The 24,665-nt window shown below is 44.6% G+C and overlaps 1 protein-coding gene across 1 annotated transcript in view; it reads right to left on the reverse strand.

Moving 5' to 3' along the window:
• LOC146870299 (complement C4-B-like) overlaps positions 1-24,665 on the reverse strand; it is a 332,560-nt gene that overhangs the window by 269,658 nt on the left and 38,237 nt on the right. The window contains exons 7-10 of the mRNA XM_085642540.1: positions 22,466-22,553; positions 16,644-16,749; positions 14,035-14,126; positions 7,767-7,908 (exon numbers count right to left, since the gene is read on the reverse strand). Coding sequence (XP_085498666.1) covers positions 7,767-7,908; positions 14,035-14,126; positions 16,644-16,749; positions 22,466-22,553 — 428 coding nt within the window. The remainder of the gene's footprint in view (positions 1-7,766; positions 7,909-14,034; positions 14,127-16,643; positions 16,750-22,465; positions 22,554-24,665) is intronic.

Here is a 24,665-nt window from a genome sequence, read left to right on the forward strand (position 1 = left end):
GCTGGCCATAAAGAAACAAGCATTGGCATAGCCAATAGGTCTCGCCTTTGGGACCTTATAAGTGTTTAGCCATGCAACAGTTGCATAACTAAATACTTATAAGGTCCCAAAAGCGAGACCTATTGGCTATGCCAAGCGGCCGTGCTGCCGCCAAAGTGAAAGCAATCGCGTTCAAGCGCGGCGCGCGCGCCCGCACATTTGCACTGTAGCTCTAGGCTGGCCATGGTAGCACTTTTTGGAGCCCTTACAAAATGTCTCGCCAGACCAGCGCATGCGCTGGGTCAGGCGAGACCTAAAAAGGGACTCCAGGCAATAGTAGTGTGGTAGCCACCTTGTATTGGGGATGCAACATGTGTGAAGTATTTGAAACTGAGTGCATATACACATGTACAATAGTTTGCAAAAAGGTAAGTGCATGAATTGAGCTAAGCTATTTTCAGATGAAAAAAACATAAAATACATTTTGAATAAAAACATATATGTTATTTTAATATTCAAATGAGACGTGGAAATAAAACTGAAGCTTCTGGATCTGGCACACAGATATTTGTGCTTCAGTTAGGGAGTATTTGGCTGCCAGCAAAGAATACTGAGTAGGATTTTAAAACATGTTACACAGATGTTTTATTTACTCAGGAGAATACATTGTCTTATCTAATGTTCATGATGCTCCTATTGATGGTGTTTGAGGGCTGGGCTCCTTTTTTTAGGGTACTTATGGAAGGCATTGTGCAAGCTTTAGGCTTCTGTTTGAGGGGGATTGTGCTTGGTTAGTATTTCAAATCTGGCAAAACAGCAGCAGTCATCAAGGAGCAGCAGGAAAGGACACGATCAGTAGCTAAATGGTGTTTGGGGGCACAGTGGTTTGGGGCACTTGCAGAAGGGACATTGAGGAAGACACTGTATGGGGCTTCTGTGGAATGGGTAAGTGAAAGTAGGAAACAGGTAAGTAATGCATCTGGGTAATTCCCAGGATACGTTCACTCTGTTGCCTGTGAATGAGCACGCCTTTTCATACTATTAACTCAGCAGGGTAGGTTTACGGCATTAATGCTTATTGGTCCCATGTCATGTGTGGCCACTTCAGCGTCATTGACATTAGCACAATACATTTGGGAATTGTAGTTTTGATTTTTAACATGTTAGGCAGTGTGTTTGTTTTAAGTGGGCAAGGTCCTGTATCTCATTGCTGCATCTGACAGTACAGTCTCAGCAAAAGAAAATTTGCAAGAAAAAAGCATATAGATAAATACAAATCTGTGTGATAGTATTGGAACGCGGTACCTGACTAAAGACACTGTAGATGTGGCACTGAGGAAGAAAGCAGTCGGAGGAAGAGAATGAAAAGTAGGAGAATAGGGGCCAAAAGGTGGACGACTAGGAAGGCTAGGATGGCCAGTGCCAAGAGGACAAGAAGAACCAGGCCCAGGGATATCCGATCTTTGAGGACCAGGGTTATCAATGCCAGCGGGGACCAATAACAAGTAGACGATGAGGAACAGTACAATGAAAAACAGCACTAGAGTTACTGGAATCAGGGTTATGAGAAACAGGAGGATGTAAAACAGGGATCTGGTCACAGAACTTAAAGACCAGAGGTAGAGGGGTGACAAGAAGGGTGATGAGGGCCTGTGAACACCTACCTGGACCAGAGAGATATGGAAAACCAGTGCCAGGAGTAGGAAAACCAAGTAGACAGATCAAAGAGGACCATTACCAGGAGACCAAATGGAGAGAAGGACCAGTGGCAGGAGGGCCAAGACCACAGACATCAGATCAAGGAGACCCAAGGGTTCAGAAGCAAAAGGACCAGCAACAGGAAGAGCACAATCGAAAAGGACCAGGATAAGCAGGATCTGTAGAGCTTAGATTAGAATGACCAAGGCGTTATAAAGGACAAAAAAAGTAGGTCTAGGAGTGTCAGAATCAGGGGCATCCTAAACCAGGGTAACAATAACTACATGAACCAGGGTGACCCACAACATAGGAACTAGGAGGACCAGAGCAAGAGGGATGAGGAAGGTCAGACTTAATACGATCATTACTAGGAGGACCATGATAGAGGGGCCCATGGTCAGATGGACAAGAAGAAGGTAGGATAGGCAAACCAGGAGAGCAGGAGGACCATTAGAAGTAGGATTGGGAAGGAGGACTGGGGGCTATGAAGGCCAGTGGAACTAGTCTCAGAAGACCCAATATATGAAGCCCTGACAAAGGAGTACCAGAACTAAGACCAGGACTACATGGCCCAATGTGACCAGTATCAGAAGGATTAGGAACAGGCAAATCAGGGGACTAGATAAACCAGGGGAGACGGACCAGGAGGACTGATGGACGAGAATTAGGGTGAGAAGGATGAAAAGGTCCAGTACAGGGAGCCTGTGAAACGGAAGACCTAAGATCCAAACAGCTAATGGGCGGGAGTACATGGGAATGATGGCCAGTCAAACCAGAACCAGGAAATACAGGGCCAGGAAGTTCTTCGAATAGCATGAACTGAAGACCAAGAAACATCAGAACTAGAGAAGGCTCGGCTGATCTGTGACAGGACAAGTTCTTGCCGAGCCATACAAGCAAGGTGCAGGAGGACGAGGGCCAAGAGGATCAGGATCAGATTGAAGAGGTTCAAGTCGATCAGGACCTGGGGGGCAATGGCCAGCATGTCCAGGAATAAGAAGGACAGGGATTTGGATGACCATGGGGGGGCAGTGCCAAGGGTACACAGAAGACAAGGGCAAGATGACTACGTAAACTAAAAGGATCATGACATTGAGGACCAGAAACAGGGCTAAGAGGGTCATGAAGATCAGGACCTAGGGGACCAGGGGTCCGAATACCAAGTGTGCCAGGCCAATCATTTCATGTAGCAGGACCAGGGTGAGGAGGATCTGAGGCAAGAAGGCCAACCAGCACCAGGCAGACTAAGTGAAATAGACAGTGGTGGGAGGAGAACCAGGACCAAAATAACCAGGCTGAGGAGGACCTGAACAAGGAGAACCTGGATCAACAGGACCTTGATCAATGTCTGCAGTACCAGTAGGACTAAATGGACAAGAATCAGATCCCAGAGAACAAGGAGAAACCAAACCAGGAGGACAAAGACTAAGAGTGTCAGGACACGAGAAGCAAGACGAACCAGGACCTGCGGTACCAGGGCCAGGAGGTTGGCAGTGAGGCAAACATGGTCAAGGTGACTAGGGCCAAGAGGACCACAGAGGAACAGGGCAAGATGGGCCAAGGCTGGGGAAACCAGGAAGGGACATGATGGGCAAAAATAAATATTTATGATGAAAAACTCAATGGGATAAGAAGGACCAGGACCAAGGAGACCAAGACTAAGATAGCAGTTGGGGTAGGTCCAGGAGAACTAAGCCCAGGAGAACCCAAACTATAAGGAACAAGGCCAAGAGCACAGAATTTCTAGAAGGACAAGGACTCTGAAAAACAAAAATAGCATGATGTTGGCCTCGAGTGCCAGGCAGCTGAGACAAGGTTCACAGGTAGCCAGAGTCAGAAGAAAAGAAAAAAAGTTCTAATAGGACCAGGAAACGAAAAACTAAGGGGACCAGGAAGATCAGGAAAAAGAGCATCAGGGCCTTGAGTACCAGAATCAGGAGAACTAGGGTGAAGAGGAAATGGAGGTGCAGGAGCAGGGACAGCAGGACTAGAGTGGTCACAGCCTGTAGATCCTGTCCAGTGCTAGGAATTGGAGTAGCATAAGGCTGGCCAGGCCCATTAGGACCAGATAAAGGAGGAGCATGATGGGTTTGTGCAGCACGAGCAGCACAAGGTCAAGCAGTCATAAGACCAGGGCTAAGAGGATCAGGACCAGATCCAGGAAGACAAGATTCAGGCTAATAGGACTGAAGGCTAGATTAAACAAACAAGACAAGGGGGTCAGTACATAGAATAGGACCACAGTCAAGACGACCAGTACCAGAGCAAAGATAATTATAAGGATCAGACCTATAGGAATAGGCCTAGAAGTGCCAGAAAGACCATAGCCATAAGACCAGTGCCCAGAATATCAAGTGGAGCAGACCAGGACCTGGGGTTAGTAGGACCAGGTTGAGGAAGATCAGGAGTCGAGACTAAGGCTAAGGAGACTGGACATCCATTGTTCGAGTCCTCTTAAGCCTGGTCATTTAGGTCCGGGTTCTCCTCCCACCACTATCTATTTCACTTAGTCTGCCCGGTGCTGGCTGGCCTTCTTGGATGTCCAGAAGAACCAGGACCAAAATGACAAGGCTCAGAAGGACCCAAACAAAAATAATCATGACCAAGAGGGCCCAGACCATTGAGTGTGGTGCCAGAAGGACTATAAGGACAAGGCACGAGGCCAGGAGGACAAGGATGATCATAAGCCGGAAGACAAGAGCTAAGATGGCAATGCCTAAGACGGCCAGGACACAAGAGGCCAGGTATACCGAGGTGACCAGCAGGACAAGGAACTGATGGCCTGGGAATTAGATGAGCCAGATGGGAAGGATCAGTAGGGCCAGGTTAAATGGACAAGGATCAAGAAGACCAGGAAATAAAAGATGGAGCTAGGAGAAGAGGGATGAGGATAACCAAAAGGACCTGAACCAAGGGGACCCAAACAAGGAGGACCAGAAACAAAAGGATCAAGTCTAGTGGATACAAACCCAGGAAGAAAATACAGACTGTGAGGACCAGGAATAGGAAGACCATTACAAGAAAAATACAGACTGAGAGTGAGAAAGACTAGGAGAACAGGACCTGAAGAATAAAGAGGAGCTGGCTAGGCAACCAGAGCCAACAAGACACGAGCTAAGAAGACCAGTGGCCCCACAACGAAGTGGAAAAGGAAGCTCAATTCACAGAGGCCCAGAGAATCAGGAACTGGCATACCAGGACAAGCAGGACTAGGATGAGGAAGAAAAGGAAGACCAGGACAAGAAAGGCTAGAATGACCTGAACAAGGAGGATCAGGATAAAGTGGACAAATAGTCTAAGATAACAACGGGCAGGAGGACCAGGGCCAAGAGTATCATGACATGTTGGAGGAGGACCAGGAGAACTAGTCAGGTCAGGAATAGGTGGACTATGGCCATTAAGGCCAAGGACCATATGGTGATGGGTTAGGTGGACTTGAAGGATCAGAATAGACAGGACCTGGAAAAGGGCTAGGATGACCAGAGAGGTCAAAACCAAGGAACCAGGAAGTAACATTCCAAGCCGAGCAGGGGGACTAGAAACTGGGAACTAGGGTATTATGACAAGGCTTGTTGATGATCAGTGGAACCAGGACAGTCAGAATCACAAGGACCAATAGGACCAGACGAGGACCAAAATGACCAGGCACAGAGCAAGAGAACCTAATATAGAGGAAATGGACCAATGGAGGCAGTACCAGGTGGAACACTAGGACCAGGGCAAGGAAAATAAGGATGACACAAACCAGGAAGACACAAACCAGAAAGACAAGGACTGCCAGCCCTAGGAGGACCAGGACATCAGGGCTAGGTGGATAAGGATCCAGCAAACCAGCCGGATCAGGATGAGGATCAGTAGTACCAGGATCAGGAGGAAAATGGTTCTTATTTATGCTTCTATACTGCCAACCCATAGAAACCCCTATCTATCCAGCCCACATATAGAACTGATAAGTATTTGCTGAAAAATCTGAGCATGCAAAGTGAATATAAAGCTGGGACTGTTATGCGCTAACCTTTGAGCGTAGAAGACACGGTCTGATGCTGGCACAGTAACCTGAGGGAGGATCTGGGGGCACAGGGACTGAAACTTGACAGAGGAGTTTGACAGTGGATGGGTGAAAATGAGTGTCGTCTGTGAAGGAGTGAAGGGTGGCGGAAAGGGTTTGAGAAACTCAGATGGCTGGAGTCAAAAACAATGGGTAATGGCTAACAAATGCATCAAAGGGCTATGGCAGTCATCAAAAGGAATCTCAAGATCATAAGAAGGCTCTGATCAGCAGAAAAAGGGATGATGGAGGCTCCAGATAGATCATCTTATATGGCCTAAAGAGGGATTCTGTGTGACCCCCAGATATTAGTGCTGACATTCCATGTTTGCATATGCGAGGTGGATATGTAGAGTGGGGTGTGACAGGGAGATAGCAGAAATGTGACGTATCTATTAAGATAAGCTCCACCCACGGAATGTCTTCTCAACATAGAGTAACTCAACACAGCGATTTGCTCTGCCTTGTATCACTCTGGACTTACTAAGTCATGCAGAGCCATGCATGGTGCCATTCGTCTGGTCTACGGAGTAGACCGGACGAATAAACAGTATTGTGGCCCATGGAGACTAAAATAGTTCATCACTTTCCAGGGCTGTAAACCTACATTGGAAAAGCTAAGTTTCTGGAAAATAAGCTAGATTTAATCAGAGACTCGGGCCCGAATTATTGTTTGACGAACGGTAATTCGTCTAGCCGGGTGACAGAGGACATCACCTCTGCTATTGTGATTGACTACCATCTAACAAATTTAGAGATCACTGCCGGCCTAGTAGTCATTTCAGTAGATTGAAAGGATCCACTATCACAGCGGTTCCTTCCAGTGCTCAAAACGTTTGGTGGATGGCTGCTGTTAGTTTTGAAAGACGTTCACCCAACTTTTCAAAAGTTTGCTCTTCTGAAGCAAATTCCTAAAGCTGGAGTTTGTTTCAGAAAAACCACTGACCCCCACATTTTTCACCCAGAAGTGTAAGGACATTCTTTCTTTTTTTCTTCTGTCCCTCATTGCCAGGCTTTCTCTGGCAGTGACGAACAGGAAAAATAGACATTATACTAACTAGCCTAAACACAGTGGACAGTGAAATGTCTTTACTTTGACAACCCCTATTCTGTCGTGCCACTGGAGGAAGTTTCCCATCAACAGAGCTAAAGGGGGTTTCATCGATGGAGAGCGTAAGGCCCGTCTTCTGTTTCTAAATGAGGCAGATGGACTGAGGGTTTTTCAGACAGTGTACTCCGCCACATTTGCTACAGAGTACACTGTCTGCCAAACTCTAAATTGGGCCTTAATTATGGATAGAAAGTTGTCTTCATTTTTGAGCAACCAAGGATTGAATGGGCACCAAGACCAGCCTGTACTGTCACATGCAGAAGATGATTCCAGAGGGATCCTTGTGTGAAACCTGTGTACGTATCTTGAAAATATAAATATCGTTAACGTACATATATGTGGAATTATATATAGTAAAACTTTACTTACCTATAGAAACTTACTTTGACAATAATTTTTGCTCTCGATATTCTTAACATCTTAGCGGAGGGAAGCAGTAGCCTCATCTTTCGAGGTCCCATCAAATTCATGATGGAACAGAGACAGAGATACTGTCAATCAGTGAGATATATACATGCTTATCCAGATAAAGACCATTGAAACTCTCATGGTGTCAGAAGTGGGTGATGTGCTTGTTGGCTGACTTAAAGTATTGGTAGTGTTTTCCATGTAATAATTTTTTTCCACCATTTTCTAGCATAGGAAATAGCAAGCGCTTCTGTTCTGGGCCATCTTGAACAAATTCCTGACCTACTGCGGGACCACCATAGTGTCTCCAATGGAACAGATGTGAAGGGCTGATTACTTGTCTTTATTTATTTACATAATGTGTGTGTGTTCCTTTGCCTATGGCTTTCCCATGATGAAGTAAGACTACATATCCCATAAAGCAGCATAGTGATGTGTTCAGTCACCGTGTTTGCCCTCTTATGTTCAGCCTCATCACTCCCAGAAGGAGCCGTGCACTTGTCTAGCTTATGTCATACTCACCTGCACCTTAAAAGACGTCCCCGGAAAAAAATACCGCTCGGTCTTCGAAAGGTCCACCACGTAAGGAGATGCCACAAATTTAACAGTGCTCAGCTCCTGCTCTTCGAGGGCCCCAGCTGTAGAGTGAAACAAGGGGTCCAAACTGTAAACACAGCACTTTTAAGCTTTTAAGTTCTATCACAATTTACAGAAACAGCAAAGTCAAGATGCTCCTAGTTTTAGCAGCAGACTGTGAGTCTGGGGCCTTACTTGGGTCCCTCCAGCTGTGTAGGGGGTGTATCATTTAGGAGGCCCCAGTTAACCTAAGTTTTGGGTCTGATGTTTCAAAGAGTTTTATTTATTATGTGTCTATGGAGAAATGCGTTAATATAAAAGGACCCTGGCAAGGTGGCTTTAGTCCACAGAATGGGTGAGTTGCATGCTCATGACTGAAGTATGCAGTGATCTGCAGGTTACAAGTTGGGATCCCCGCAGGGCCATCTTAGACTTCCATTCTTCTGGGGTTTTTGCATTGAGTGCCAATAAATTGTGTAACAGTAGCACACCAGCCACCATCCCATGTGCTTTCAGATGTCACTGTACATCAGCCATTGCCCATTCAAAGACAAAACGTTTTACTGGCAGAATATCGGAAACACAAATATCGTGAGGACAGAATATTGTGTCACAAATATCGAGGACCAAAACATCGAGAGCGTTTGTGCAAAATGGTAAGTATAGATTTACTATTCTAAACTCCACATCTACGTATCTTGAAAATATAAATATCATTAACGTACATATATGTGGAATTATATATAGTAAAACTTTACTTACCTATAGAAACTTACCTTGACAATATTTTTGCTCTCGATATTCTTAACAAGATATTTTGTCCACACAATACGTTTTCTCCACTATTTTCTCTGCACACCAGAAAAAATATAACTTCCTTCTAACAGCACAATTGGTCCTCTCTTTAGGGAATTTGACACAATAATCGCTTATAACACACCCTATTTTCAAACTGTTCTCTGATCACTTGCTATTCAACATATACTCTACGCCAGTGCTTACTCTAAGAACCCCATGGATCCAATACCGCTACCCAACATAATATCCCATTCTTTACCGATCGTTGACCCCCCCACTGTTTGATTGAGATATCATTTACACGCTACTGATACACTCCAGCCCTCCGTCTCACCTCATTTCTGAGCCAAATACACAACATCCTCAACCCACTTTTATTTCATCAAAATAATGGTATCCTGACTCATGCCTCTGGCTCACACTATGGTCCAGGCACATTCTCCTCTACAAGGAAACATACACAGGGCTGGATGTCACATGCGTAGACACACTGTCAAGGTAAGCATACATAGGAAGTATACATTTACTATTCTTAACTCCACATCTACTTACCATAATCATAAATTGCTGGCCAGTATTGTGGTGGATTTATAAACATCCATAATGTGATAAAACGCCTTGTCTTCTATCTCTCTAACCGATCTACCTCGCGTGTCTGGAAATCCAAACCCACATATGCTTCACTTTCAGTAGGTGTCAGTCAAGGCTCTGTCCCTCGCTCTCTTCTTTTTTACTTCATCTTCTTCGGGGACATAATTTCCTCTGTTGAGCTCTCATTCAATTTTGTATGCAGAATACTACATCACAATGCATTAACCGTCCATAACATCACAATGCATTAACCGTCCATAACATCACAATGCATTAACCGTCCATAACATCACAATGCATTAACCGTCCATAACATCACAATGCATTAACCGTCCATAACATCACAATGCATTAACCGTCCATAACATCACAATGCATAAACCGTCCATAACATCACAATGCATTAACCGTCCATAACATCACAATGCATTAACCGTTCATAATATCACAATGCATAAACCATCCATAACATTGCAATGCAATAACCGTCCATAACATCACAATGCATTAACCGTCCATAACATTGAAATGCATTAACTGTCCATAACATCACAATGCATTAACGGATTATAACATCACAATGCATTAACCGTCCATAACATCACAATGCACTAACCGTCCATAACATACAATGCATTAACCGTCCATAACATCTCAATGCATTAACCGTCCATAACATCACAATGCATTAACCGTCCATAACATCACAATGCATTAACCGTCCATAACATCACAATGCATTAACCGTCCATAACATCACAATGCATTAACCGTCCATAACATCACAATGCACTAACTGTCCATAACATACAATGCATTAACCGTCCATAACATCACAATGCATTAACCGTCCATAACATCACAATGCATTAAGCGTCCATAACATCACAATGCATTAACCGTCCATAACATCACAATGCATAAACTGTCCATAACATCACAATGCATTAACCGTCAATAACATCACAATGCATTAACCGTTCATAATATCACAATGCATAAACCATCCATAACATTGCAATGCAATAACCGTCCATAACATCACAATGCATTAACCGTCCATAACATTGAAATGCATTAACTGTCCATAACATCACAATGCATTAACGGATTATAACATCACAATGCACTAACTGTCCATAACATACAATGCATTAACCGTCCATAACATCACAATGCATTAACCGTCCATAACATCACAATGCATTAACCGTCCATAACATCACAATGCATTAACCGTCCATAACATCACAATGCATAAACTGTCCATAACATCACAATGCATTAACCGTCCATAACATCACAATGCATTAACCGTTCATAATATCACAATGCATAAACCATCCATAACATTGCAATGCAATAACCGTCCATAACATCACAATGCATTAACCGTCCATAACATTGAAATGCATTAACTGTCCATAACATCACAATGCATTAACGGATTATAACATCACAATGCATTAACCGTCCATAACATCACAATGCACTAACCGTCCATAACATACAATGCATTAACCGTCCATAACATCTCAATGCATTAACCGTCCATAACATCACAATGCATTAACCGTCCATAACATCACAATGCATTAACCATCCATAACATTGCAATGCAATAACCGTCCATAACATCACAATGCATTAACCGTCCATAACATCACAATGCACTAACCGTCCATAACATCACAATGCATTAACGGATGATAACATCACAATGCATTAACCGTTCATAATATCACAATGCATAAACCATCCATAACATTGCAATGCAATAACCGTCCATAACATCACAATGCATTAACCGTCCATAACATTGAAATGCATTAACTGTCCATAACATCACAATGCATTAACGGATTATAACATCACAATGCATTAACCGTCCATAACTTCACAATGCACTAACCGTCCATAACATCTCAATGCATTAACCGTCCATAACATCACAATGCATTAACCGTTCATAATATCACAATGCATAAACCATCCATAACATTGCAATGCAATAACCGTCCATAACATCACAATGCATTAACCGTCCATAACATTGAAATGCATTAACTGTCCATAACATCACAATGCATTAACGGATTATAACATCACAATGCATTAACCGTCCATAACATCACAATGCACTAACCGTCCATAACATACAATGCATTAACTGTCCATAACATCTCAATGCATTAACTGTCCATAACATCACAATGCATTAACCGTTCATAATATCACAATGCATAAACCATCCATAACATTGCAATGCAATAACCGTCCATAACATCACAATGCATTAACCGTCCATAACATTGAAATGCATTAACTGTCCATAACATCACAATGCATTAACGGATTATAACATCACAATGCATTAACCGTCCATAACATCACAATGCACTAACCGTCCATAACATACAATGTATTAACCGTCCATAACATCTCAATGCATTAACCATCCATAACATCACAATGCATTAACCGTTCATAATATCACAATGCATAAACCATCCATAACAGTGCAATGCAATAACCGTCCATAACATCACAATGCATTAACCGTCCATAACATTGAAATGCATTAACTGTCCATAACATCACAATGCATTGACGGATTATAACATCACAATGCATTAACCGTCCATGACATCACAATGCACTAACCGTCCATAACATACAATGCATTAACCGTCCATAACATCACAATGCATTAACCGTCCATAACATCACATTGCATTAATCATCCTTAATATAGCAAGGCATTAACCATCCATAACATCACAATGCATTAACCATCCATAACATCGCAATGCATTAACTGTCCACAACATCACAATGCATTAACGGACTATAACATCACAATGCATTAACCGTCCATAAGATCACAATGCACTAACCGTCCATAACATCACAAGGATTTAACCATCCATAACATCTCAATGCATTAACCGTCCATGACATAGCAATGCAATAACCGTCCATAACATTACAATGCATTAACCGTCCATAACATCACAATGCATTAACGGACTATAAAATCACGATGCATTAACCGTCCATAACATCACAATGCCTTAACCGTCCATTACATCACTATGCAATAACCGTCCATAACATCACAATGCATTAACGGTCCATAAAGTTTCAATGCATTAACTGTCTATAACATCACAATGCATTAACGGACTATAACATCACAATGCATTAGCCGTCCATAATATCACAATGCATTAACCGTCCATAACATCACAATGCAATAACCGTCCATAACATCACGATGCATTAACCGTCCATAACATAGCAATGCATTAACTGTCCATAACATCACAATGCATTAACCATCCATAACATCAAAATGCACTAACCGTCCATAACATCACATGCATTAACCGTCCATAACATCACAATGCAATAACCATCCATAACATCACAATGCACTAACTGTTCATAACATCACAATGCATTAACCATCCATAACACCGCAATGCAATAACCGTCCATAACATCACAATGCATTAACCGTCCATAACATCGCAATGCATTAAACGTCCATAACCGAGCTACTGCGTCTATCACTCATTGACTTTATGCTTGTCTTTGACCCTGTACAGCGCTCCGCTACCTTCTTGCTCTATATAAATATTATACACATTCAACATAAAATACTACATAAATTCATACATACGGCCCTAAAATCTATTTTTATTTCCTAATTTTTTGGTCTCCTTCAGTCACATGTATTTAATTGTCCTACTATCATTTGTTTCTAGATTGCTTTACAGTTCCTCATGTGAACCTCCTCCAATTCTGAAGTCCTGTATTTCTCCTCCTCATTGGCACCTCTCGAAACAAAACACAATCATACATAACTACTACAACAACCTCAGAATAATATCAGGTTTGGAATGTACAAAAGAGTCACACAGATATCCCATTCTACATGGCAAAACACTCATCAAGTCACCAGTATAGTACTGCAATACAGGGCTTTTATAACCTAAATAGTTGGCCTTCCACTCTCTTGACAAGGTACCTTCTACACTCCTTTTTAGGCAGACTCCCACATCATCCTATCATGCCAAGCTGACTGGATTTCCACCCAAAAAAACTGCCACATACCAGGCATGTGTACAAAGCAGTAAATGGTGCTGCCCCCAAACCTCTCTGGCATCTTTTACCAGCTGCACTCCATCCAAGATCTACAAACTCTAATGTGCTAGTTGCACTTGGTAGCACTTGGCCTCCTCGAGGTTCCGAGCAGTGTATTTATCTTCAAGATCCTCTGCACTAGACCTCACTCCCACCAGTCATTATGGCAAACTTTTTTTCTCCAGATTTGGAAAAAGTATTCAAATGGAATCCATTGTTACTAGAATTAAATGAGGCAGTGCTGCCCTATTCATCAGCAACTGTAAATGTATTTATTGTTTGCTTAAATTTCTCATATAGTTTGCACAAATACTAGACATCGCAACTGATCACTTAGGCTCAATGTTAACCATCTTAACCCCAGTTTTCATAGTATTCGTACTGTTTTTGTTTTTTTAGACGAAATAAATATCTAAACAGCAGGATTCCCAGGACTACCTCAAGACACGCTTTAGGGTGAATTATTGGCCGGGGGTTGTCATTGTGTGTTTGTTATGTCACTGAGTTCTTCAGGTCATTTGAGGTGTATTAGCAGAACTGTCCTGATGTCCATGTTGTAAGTTGGCCCAGAGGATCCTGTGTGTCAGGGTTGAGATGCATTGGCAGTGCTTGAAGAGCAGTGACCCTGCAGGTCAAGACTGAGATCTATCAGCAGAGATTAGTGCTGGCAAAGTACCTAAAAAGATCGGCCAGGGACAGGTTAAATGTTTTACAAATGCTTGAAATGCTTTCCCCTGTCAAACTGACCTCAGCCTTCCCCTCCACCAGCTGTTGGTAGAGAAAGACATATAAAGAAGTAACTAAGAAAACATCATTGATAACTAGCTGATCACAATGATAGAAATGTAGATATTGATTGATAGAGTACATAAACAAAAGACATTGATGATTTCCTGATCACACTCATAGATTTCTTTTGATACAATATGTAAGCAAATGTATTTGCTGATCACACTGATCTATGCTTTCTGATACAATAACTGAATAACCCACCACAATGATGACACCTTGCCACCGGTGTTCCAGAAGCTACATTTCCGCACATCTGAGGATAGATAACCCAATAGATGTGGCGTGTCATCTTTAATGTCTAAATGCTTATGAGGTCTGTATCTTGTTTTGTTCTGGTGTTCTAGGGCGTTATGCACACTGACACAGGCCTGTGCCCTGCTAGGTACATTACAGAGTAATGGAACATAAGCTCTCACCAGTCTTACCTGGGTATCAACTCAGTAATGTTTTGTGAATGTGTTAACAGATGCCCACATTGTGGACAGCTGCCTGAAACAGGTACAGCATTCGCTCTGGTCGAGTGAACCCACACATGTTCCGGAGGCTACTTATGGGCCAGTGTATAACAGATTGTAATAGCTGATCGATGACCCTGTGGTCCTCAGTATAATCGATGTACATGATCAAGGCCTTCTTGGCGTCCAAGCAGTATAGCCTCTCCTCCTCTTTCAAGGGAAGAGGTGGAGCAAAGAATCTAGGAAGGGTGATAGATTTTCTGACTTGAAAAAGTCACCTACTTCGGCAGGAATCCTGCAACACCAGTTTTACGGGGGAAAAGGTGGTGTACCATGGATGCATTACAGAGCTTGTAGCTCACTCATGCAGCAAGCTGAAGTTATCACTGTGAAATAAACTGTCTTAGAGCCAACGGACACAAAGGACAGCTGTGCATCTGCTAAATTGTGGTACACATAAAAAATGTGAGAAGAAAATTGAGGTCAAACCGCGGCATCATAAATGGCTCGGGTTGACACGTATGAACCAAATCATTGGTCTGGGAAATGCAAAAAGGCAAAAACTGCTGGCAACCAATAATGGTGCCGATTGCAAGTCCGTGATGGGCTAAAGACAGCACAAAAACTAAAATATACAACAACTTTGCTTGTAATGGATCTGTATGAAAGGATGCGCGCCAGGCTTCAAATCTATCCCAGTGTCCAGCATAAACCGTTTTCGTAGATAGATGCCTGGTCACTAGGATGATATCCACTACTTTGGGAGGAAGAGCGAAAGCAGCCAAGTGTCACTGCGTAATCTCCATGCATAGAGTTGTATATTGTCTAGGCCCAGGTGCAGGCCAGTGCTCTGCTGCTGCGACAAGAGAAGAACCACTCAAACAGGCCCAGAAAGTTTACCACACTCAAGACTTGGGCCCGGTTATGCCTGATCTTCTTCAGAACTCTGGGCAAGAAGGAGTGTGACAGGAATGATAGGACATAGCCCTGTTGAATGATATGGAGCACCCACTGTAAGGATGTGATGCTCTGCCACCCATGAAGGTAATAACTTATTCTGCATGTTGCAGGGTGGCATGCGCTACAGAGGGCAAACTAAAGCGGCTTTGGAGCTGAAGTTGAGGGAATGGGAAACTGAGCCGTTGTAGGCTGGATCCCTGGCTCCGGCCGGACTGGTGGTGGTCAACTGCTCGAGTGGCGGGCCTTCGAATTGTCTTTGCCGCTATGTCCCTTCTGAAGCCTTGAAATTGGTACAGGCATGGCCAATGGTGCGGGAATCATGAGTCAGGTTGGGCGTTGGCCCCAGAGTCTACATTGAGGACAAGAGGCACAGACGGTGTCAAGGATGGTTGTGCTGAGAGTAACCTAACAGGAGGCTTTCTTTTATAAATGAGACCTGACGGCGCACCAGAGGGAGCCAGAAATGTGCCAAATATGTGTATCGTGGTTTCTGTCAAAGGAGACTGATAAATATTGGGTGCATCAGGACAAGTTGGGGGACCCATTACACGCTAAGAGACTGGGATCAAGATTGAGAGGCACCTTGATGTCCTTGCGACTTCTCAAGACGAAAGTAGCAGAGCAGGGAGAAATGACGCTTGGATTTCTAATTTTTCTTTACTTGTATTTACCTGACAACTCAATTGAGAGGAAGATCTGTTTGCGAGAATGGCATTGGGAGCGGGAGCAGTCAATGTGGCCCTCAGTTCCTATGCTAGGCTGAGTCAGTTCAAGTTTTCAACTTTTTAAGTTGATAGCATGAGAATCACTGAGTTGAGTAACATCCCTAATAGTCTCATGCAATGTGGGCTTTATAAATAGTCAGCATAATTTAACTTTCTTCACAGTGATGATGCTTGCAATGCATAGAGTCATCCTCTGAGTAGATGCACCTATTCACTGCTCCTGAATTAAGCAACCTCTTTGTTAAAGGTGTGGAGCCAATCCACTCCGTGCTTTTCCCATTGCCCTGTGGTGACCTGGAGCTCTGTGGACCCACACATGCGCCAAGACAGACAGTCAAGTCACACCCACTCACCTTGATCTGCTGCTCCGTGCCTCGCAGGAATTTCTTTGAGCCATCTACGTCCAATATAGCGAACCTCACATAGCTGACCCCTTGAACACTCTTGCCATAGACGTAGCTGGAAAAGAATTTAGATTCATTGGTGTACTGTCTCAAACAAAGTCTGCGTTCCTGCTTGCAAAGGAGAAGTTACGCACCTTCTAGAACACTCTTTCTGGTAGAGACTCTACCTAGTTGCATGTTCCTCACCTTTTAAATATTCCCCAGGTGTCAAACTGGATCCGGAAACATTTCAGCTGTACTTCTGTATGCCAGTAGTGATGCCATTGTGCTCTGGAAAGTAGTTGCTTTTGAGTTCAATCACAGATCAGGGAGCATGGGAGGGCCAGTGAGGAATCTGCAGCTAGACAGAGTTTCTACCAAAAGAGCATTACTTTAGGTAAGTAACTTGTTCTTCTGATTAAGAAATCTATCCGCAGATTCCTCACCTTCTGAACGGATACCAAATCAGTACCTAATTGAAGATGGCTGTGTGAAGGGACACAAACCAGAAAGTTACTCTTGGTGCCTAATCCAGGGCCACAAGGATGTCTTGGACCTGGTCAGTCCTGACCTCTGTGAGAACTCTGGGCAAGAGTGGCAGACATTGCCCATTCTCAGTGGTTAACAGACCGAGCCAAGATTCTCCCCATTTGCGGAAAAGACCTTGTGTCACCTGCGGGTGAAACTGCCATTTGTGATCTGCTAGGTGCCTAGAGCTGAGCTTGTCCACACTGGGATTCAATTATCCTGCCAGGTGGCTCGCCACCAAGAAAAATTCACTGGAGGTCCAGAGGCATAGGGCCTCCTGGCACAGTGTCCATGACCTCTCCCTGCTCCCCAACCTGTTTGTTGCAGTACAACCAGGTGGTAGTGTTGTCTGTGAGCACCTGTGCCAAACTACCCTTGATGGATGGTAGTAAGGCTTTCAATGCCAAACAGATGGTCCTCTGCTCCAGATGGTTGAAATGGAGCTGGGCTTCCCCCAGAAACCAGAGGCCTCTGTTCTCCATCTCTCCTATCTCGTTCCGACCCAGAAGGGATGCATCAGTCACCTCTGGGTAGGGTAGAGGTGTCTGCCGCTGACCCGGTCACGGTCCAGTGACCACTATTGTGGATCTTTTGGAGTCTCCACTGAGAACTGGACGTGGTGGGAGAGGTTCCCTTGATATTGTATTGGGCTCACTGAGTCTTCAGATGCCACTGCTGAACCTTCGTAAGCCATCTGGCATGCTTGACCAGCAGGATGCAGGAGGCCATCAGTCCCAGTAGCCTCAGCGTTGACCTCACTGAAATCCAGGACAGCGGATAACCATAGCCTCAATGTCCTGGACTGTCCTTTCTGGGGCAAAAGAACAAAACCAAACCATGTCCAGAATGACTCCAATGAAGGGGAGTGTCTGAGAAGGAGTGTATGGTATGGCTTTGGCACTCTCATAGTGAATCCCAAAAATGACAGAAGTTTTGTCATTGTCTGGAGGTTGTTGACTATTGCCTTGAGTGAGCCCACCTTCATCAGCCAGTCATCAAGGTAGAGAGACGAATGGGACAACTGGCCTCCAAAGGTTTGCTGCTACCACCACCATCACTTTTGTGAACACCTGGGGTGCAGTGGGGAAACCAAATGGGGGGCACAGAGAACTGGAAAAGCTCCAGTCCCACTACTAACCTCAGGTATTGGCAATGGGCATGTAGGATGGGCATATGGAAATAGGAATCTGCAGGTACTACACCACAATCCAGTCTCCAGGGTCTAGGGCAGACAAGACCTGGGCTAGCGTGAGAATCTTGGCTTTTTCATTCTAAATGAAGGCGTTGAGTGTGCTCAGGTTTAAAATAGGATGATGGCCTCCATCCTTCATTGGCACCAGAAAGTAGCAGTAATAACAACCACAACCTAATTCCGGTGCAGGTACCCTCCTTATAGCCCCTTTGGCTAAAGGAACTTGCACTTCCTGCCTTAAAAGGGACAGATAATCTAACAACAGTCATTAGGGGGATGGTGGAAGATGTAACGGCATGGAAATGAAGGGTAGGACATACCCCTTTCCAACAATTTGCAGGATCCACCTGTCCCATATTGTGACCTGCCAACTGGGCAAGAACCATCAGATACTGCTTCTTATTAGGTAGCTGGGCTCCACTAAGGGCTCTTTAAAGGGGTTTGGCAGATGGGGCTGCAGGGGGGAGAGTGGACTGGATGGCCAGTTGACCTTGAACACAGGGACGGTGAGCACCACGACCGCAAAACTGCTAGACACCTTGTTGAGGTTGAATCAGTCAAATCAGCATCCCCACTGGGCCTGTGCCCACCCGGCATTATGGCAAGCATCTCCAGCTTATTCACTCCTCAGCTCCAGTCCCCATTGCATGGGAAACTGCTCTAGTCTCCCCCATCTTAAAGTAGCCAAACGCTGACCCAGGCATTACATCAAATTACCGGCCCATTTCTCTCCTCTGCAAACTTCTGGAGAACATCATAAACATGCAACTCTTTGCCCCTTGGAAAAACACTGGCTCCTCGCGTCCTCCCACTCTCGTTTTAGAGCAGGCCACAGCACAGCGACAGTGCTAGTGGCTGTCATGGACACTATTAGATTGTCCTTGGATGCGGGCACCCTAGCGACGCTAGTACTTCTAGATCTGAAGGCATCCTTCGATACGATCATACATGGGATTCTCATTCGCAGGCTGCACGACATTGGAGTCTATGGTAAGGCGCCCAAATGATTCATCAACTTTCTAAATCATTGTACCCAATCCAATTCTCTGAACCCCTTTAAGTCTCGTACTACGCCTGTTGACAAAGGTGTACCACAGGGTTCCACACTTAGCCCTCCGTTATTCAACGTTTATGTTGCCACTCTGGCACAGCTCATCAAGGCATGTGGTTTTGAGGCAATCTCATATGCTGATGAGACACAATTGGTCATCTCTTTTGGTCAATCTAGCAGGGGTTAAATCCCGCTTCTCTGATTGTATGAAGAAGATAGTAGCACAAAACCTGGGCATAAAGTCATATCTCACTTTCTCTATAAAAGAGCATATATCTATTATCTGTGGAAACTGCTTCACCTCCATGGGATTACTGAAAAAAGCTTTTCCTTGGCTCCCTCCAACTTCCAGCAAAACACTGGGGCAAGCCTTAATCACACATCTTTTAGACTACGGCAGTGCATTATTGGTCGCTGCAAACAAGGCTCTGTTGTCCAAACTCCACGTGGTACAGAACATGGCAGCCAGACTGGTTGGCAATCGTCCATCTAGATCCTCTTTTGCTCTGATGATTCTGAACTCTTTGCACTGCTTATCCAGGCTCATGTGCTGTCTCACACATAAGTCACTAAATGTGAATAATCCATCTTACCTGCAAAACAGGCTCCAACTGTATAACCTGACCAGACCTTTAAGTTCTAAAGACAAAGCCTTTTTGCAAATTCTGCGAATGCGCACTGCCAGTTATGGCGGTAGGTTGGTCTCTCCCTTCCACTGGAACAAACTAGCTCTGCATATCAAACTTTACTCAGAGTTTGGAAAGTTAAAAAATCTTTTTAAAACATGACTATTCTAGTCGATTGGTTCAGCTGTTGCTCTTCTATATCAGCATAGCGCTGGGATATTCCTTCGGGGAGGATTTGTTCTATGCTATAACTAATGAGGTTAACATAACATTGCATATCCGGAGTGGAAAGGCATCAGTGTTGAGCCACACAGCACCACTGACTTACCTGTGCACAGAAGTGCTTCTGAAAAGTTTGCGGATCCAGTCTGACGCCTGGAGAATATTTAAAATGTGAGGAATCTGCAGCTAGAAGTCTGTATAAGAAGCAGATCAGTGGCTCTCTCACAGCCAAAAATATTCTCCATATGTAGTTGGGCATAGTTACTGACAAACTTTGCCCCCCTCCACGCACATCAAACAGTTAGTTTATGGCAGAAGATACCCCCATACACTTGCATCAGTACACAGATTTGTCATATGCCTTGCCTCCTTTCTGCTCTTGTTCACCATTTTTTCACTAGCATGTATTTATAATTTTGCAGTGCATTATTTTGTTTGCTATTTCATTTTCATTCATTCAAAGTATAATGTTGCTTTTTTATAGGATGATATTTTATCAATAGTTTATGTATTCTATATCCATATAGTGTAATTTAGGGAAAAAGATCAGTTTCATGTAAATGTGCAAGAGAATTCACACTCTTTTTTTACACCTTACATGACAAATCACAAAGCTCATTTTATTCTCATAATAATATGTAAGGTCTAAGTAAGACCCTCTCGGGTAGAGTGAAAGTCACATCTAGATTGCGGAACCAAAAGCAGCCCTAGCAAAAATGCTCAATTTAGCCCCAATCCTTTCGTCTCTTCAAGCTCAGGCGTGGGTGGGGCAGGGGCGAGGCAGTGCCGGGGCAGGGTGAGGGGAAGTCAACAGACGACGGGATAGGATTTTTTTTTTTTTTTTTACAAAAAGAACACTTACCTGGCGCTCGCTGCATCGCCGACTCGGAGATGCGGTGAGTGCAAGGTAAGTATTTTTTTAAATGTATTTAATTTTCCCTATGCCGTCGTCTGTTGACTTCCTCCCACCCCGCCACCCCACCGCTGTTACCTGTGCCGGCTGTGCCTGCTCAAGCTATCTCTCTCTTTCTTTCCATTCTCTCCATCTCCTCCCTATCTTCTCCATCTGATCGCTTTCTCTCTACTTTCTTCTCCTTCCATTCATCTTGTGCTCTCATCTTATGTCTCGCTTTATGTAGTTAACCATGGACACCTGGTGAAGGTGTAAGAAGCACCAGGAATGCCACTGGGCTTTCCAAACCAGTCTTCAGGGTTACGTTCAACCGGGGTACCGCCCAGTAGGATAAAATGCCTGCTTGGCCTTGGCAGTCAGGCGTCCCTCTACTAAGATGGTTTATACCTGCCGATCAGCGGAATTTGTGTCATGGTGTACAGAAAGACACATTGATCCCCTTTCTGTCCCCCAATTTTCAGGATCTCCTGTTCTTTCTTTCCCTTGCCCAGCAGGGCTCTGCTCCGGGGAACTGTTAAGGGATAGCTTCCTGAAATCTCTGCTTGCTTCAGTTGCATGTGAAAAAGGGCAAGGCTGTGCAGAAGTGGACCATCTCCAGATGGATCATGCTCTGCATTAAAATCTGGGAAGCATTGGCTAGGAAGCAACTCTCTGATGGTTTGCATGCTCATTACACAAGAGCTAAGGAGAGGGGGTTAGGAGTGTCTTTAGGGGAAGAGCACGAATGGATGATGGTAAGTTGGGGTGGGGGTCTGGGGGAGAGGGGAGAAGAGGGGATTCTGCATGTCCCCAGAATAACGGGAATGCTGGAGTGAGGAGGGGAAGATCATTCATCATGGATTTAGGAAGGTAAGAGTTGCAAAGGTCAAGAAGGTAAGTGGAGGAGAGATAATTCGAAGCGTGGAGAGGCCTATGAGAACGGCAGTGGAAGGGAGTAGTACTCCAAGGTTTAGGATTAGAGGTGCGTTGTAAGCCAGAGCCGGGGGAATTAGAATGATTGAAGGGGGAATTGGAGTTGAGGGAGTTGAAATCTTTTCTCAGGAGTGAGAGTTTGGCCGACAGGGTTGAGAGATTATTTTCTATGTTGGACAGAGTCTTGGAAAGAAGAAGGAAGGGGAAAGCTGTTGAGAAATAAATAAAATGAAACAAGGAATGCTGAAGGAATGCTTTGGCCCTTTCTTCTGGGCAAGAGGCATCCAGAGCAACAATCCAAAGACAGCCTGCCCACCCTCTGAGCTCCTCAATCCCGGTGCACAGTACCGGGCTTCCATGATGAAGTCAAACGCCTTCTCTGAGAGCAGAAAGTATGGCTTGTCGACAAGGATCTTCACCTCGAAGTTCGGCAACACTATATGTAGGAGACAGGGAAGAGGTATCATAGATGGTCCCTGGAAGCCTGACAGGGATCTGATCTGAAGTTTTATGACTCGATGCATGAGAAGCTCGCACATATCAAGTTTAAACTCTGCATCCTTGCCCTTGCAGTGCATTTTATTCATTATTAATTCTGGATTCCAATGTGAAGGAAAAATGGAATGGAAAAGCACTAATTTTCACATAGCTGATGGGCCAGGAGAGCCCCGTCACAGAAGCATTACATGCCTCTGGAGGGTATCATATAGAATTAGAGATGGGTAACAGTGAATAATGGGAATGTTTTTCATCGAGGGTTCTGAGTGACATCAAATACACAAGAGCAAACCTGGAGCTGTCTATTATGTCACTCAGAACCTTGATTTTGCCACTGATCCCCTACTATATGTTGATAACTTATTTATATATCCCTTGCGTCTGCAGCCTTGCGTTTTCAGAGTTATTTATTGAACTTGGAAGGATGAAGGCTGAGTGGTCCCTGCAGTAGATTGTCTCAGGCATAAATCTCAGCCACAGGCACATTATCCTAAAGACGTCAAGCATCTGGCACACTGAACCTCCCAGAGACCCCAGCCATGGAGCTCCTCGTGAGACTGGCATGGATCTGCGCCCTAGTGAACCTCGCCCGACCGGCGCCAGCGTGTTTTTTTTTTTTGCAATAATGGGGAATCGAGGATTTATGAGATTGCAGTTTTTAGTGAGGGTGCTCCGGATTTTCCACTATGTTGATGCATTTCGTGATAAAAAAAATGAAGCACCGCAAACAACAGCTGCTCACCTGCTGCCCTTGTGTAGTCACAGTAATGCGGATGCAGTGTGCTTACGCAAAGTGGCATAACAGTGTAATTTCGCGTAAGAAATGCATCGCGAGTGCTTCACTGGCGCACATCACTCTTTGCTCTCTTAGTACTACACATCACCTAGTGACTTTGCGCACAGTATTGTGTACAACTTTTGGTCTGTGGTACTTGACGCATCTGTTATTGTATGTGTGAGTGCCTTTATGTCTGATAGAGAGCAGGTGCTTGCGTAAATGCTCTTTTGTGCATTTGTACCCAGATGCTGCATTCCTCTGTGTGGTTTTGTTGTACAAAATAGAAACCTATTGACTTTGTCCCTGCTTGCGTTTATTTTTGTCAGAAAATCGGTGTATTTTGTAGCTGTGTGATATAACAGGTTTTATGCCATTATTTGCAATTGGAAGCAATATCACACAACTGATGGACGAAATGCAGAACAAATCAAAACATCCACCCCCAGTCAAGAGATCTGGGTGAACCCCATCATTCTTTTGCTCATCATGCTACCCAGTTTAGACCTGGCCATATGCAAATCAGCCTTGACCCTGTGCCTCCTGGGAACAGTCCAGCCCGAACTGCCAGACCAGGTCCTTCCTGGACCAGAAACAAGCTTCGTAGGACCGGTTTCGGGGTATCACCCATCATCAGGCAGGATAGCTTGACTCCAGTGGATGGAGAGGACAGCTAATGTGACCAGGCTCTCTTTCATTGCACCCATCAATGTTCCTAGGACTGATATAACACAGACTCACCCGCCTCCATCTAAGATATTACACTGATTGATATTAAGTGATTCAGTGCGGCTGCATGCACCTGAACGTTGTAAGAATGTCTGGTGAGTGCATTCAGCCTTCTGTGCCAGGGCATGTGTTGAGGGGAGGACTCTGCCAGCTGACGGTGGTCCTGTGCCAGGGCATGTGTTGAGGGGAGGACTCTGCCAGCTGACGGTGGTCCTGTGCCAGGGCATGTGTTGAGGGGAGGACTCTGCCAGCTGACGGTGGTCCTGTGCCAGGGCATGTGTTGAGGGGAGGACTCTGCCAGCTGACGGTGGTCCTGTGCCTGGGCATGTGTTGAGGGGAGGACTCTGCCAGCTGACGGTGGTCCTGTGCCAGGGCATGTGTTGAGGGGAGGACTCTGCCAGCTGATGGTGGTCCTGTGCCAGGGCATGTGTTGAGGGGAGGACTCTGCCAGCTGACGGTGGTCCTGTGCCAGGGCATGTGTTGAGGGGAGGACTCTGCCAGCTGATGGTGGTCCTGTGCCAGGGCATGTGTTGAGGGGAGGACTGT

The sequence above is a fragment of the Triturus cristatus genome, chromosome 1_1 (assembly GCF_964204655.1).
Source record: "Triturus cristatus chromosome 1_1, aTriCri1.1, whole genome shotgun sequence".
Lineage (NCBI taxonomy): Eukaryota > Metazoa > Chordata > Amphibia > Caudata > Salamandridae > Triturus > Triturus cristatus.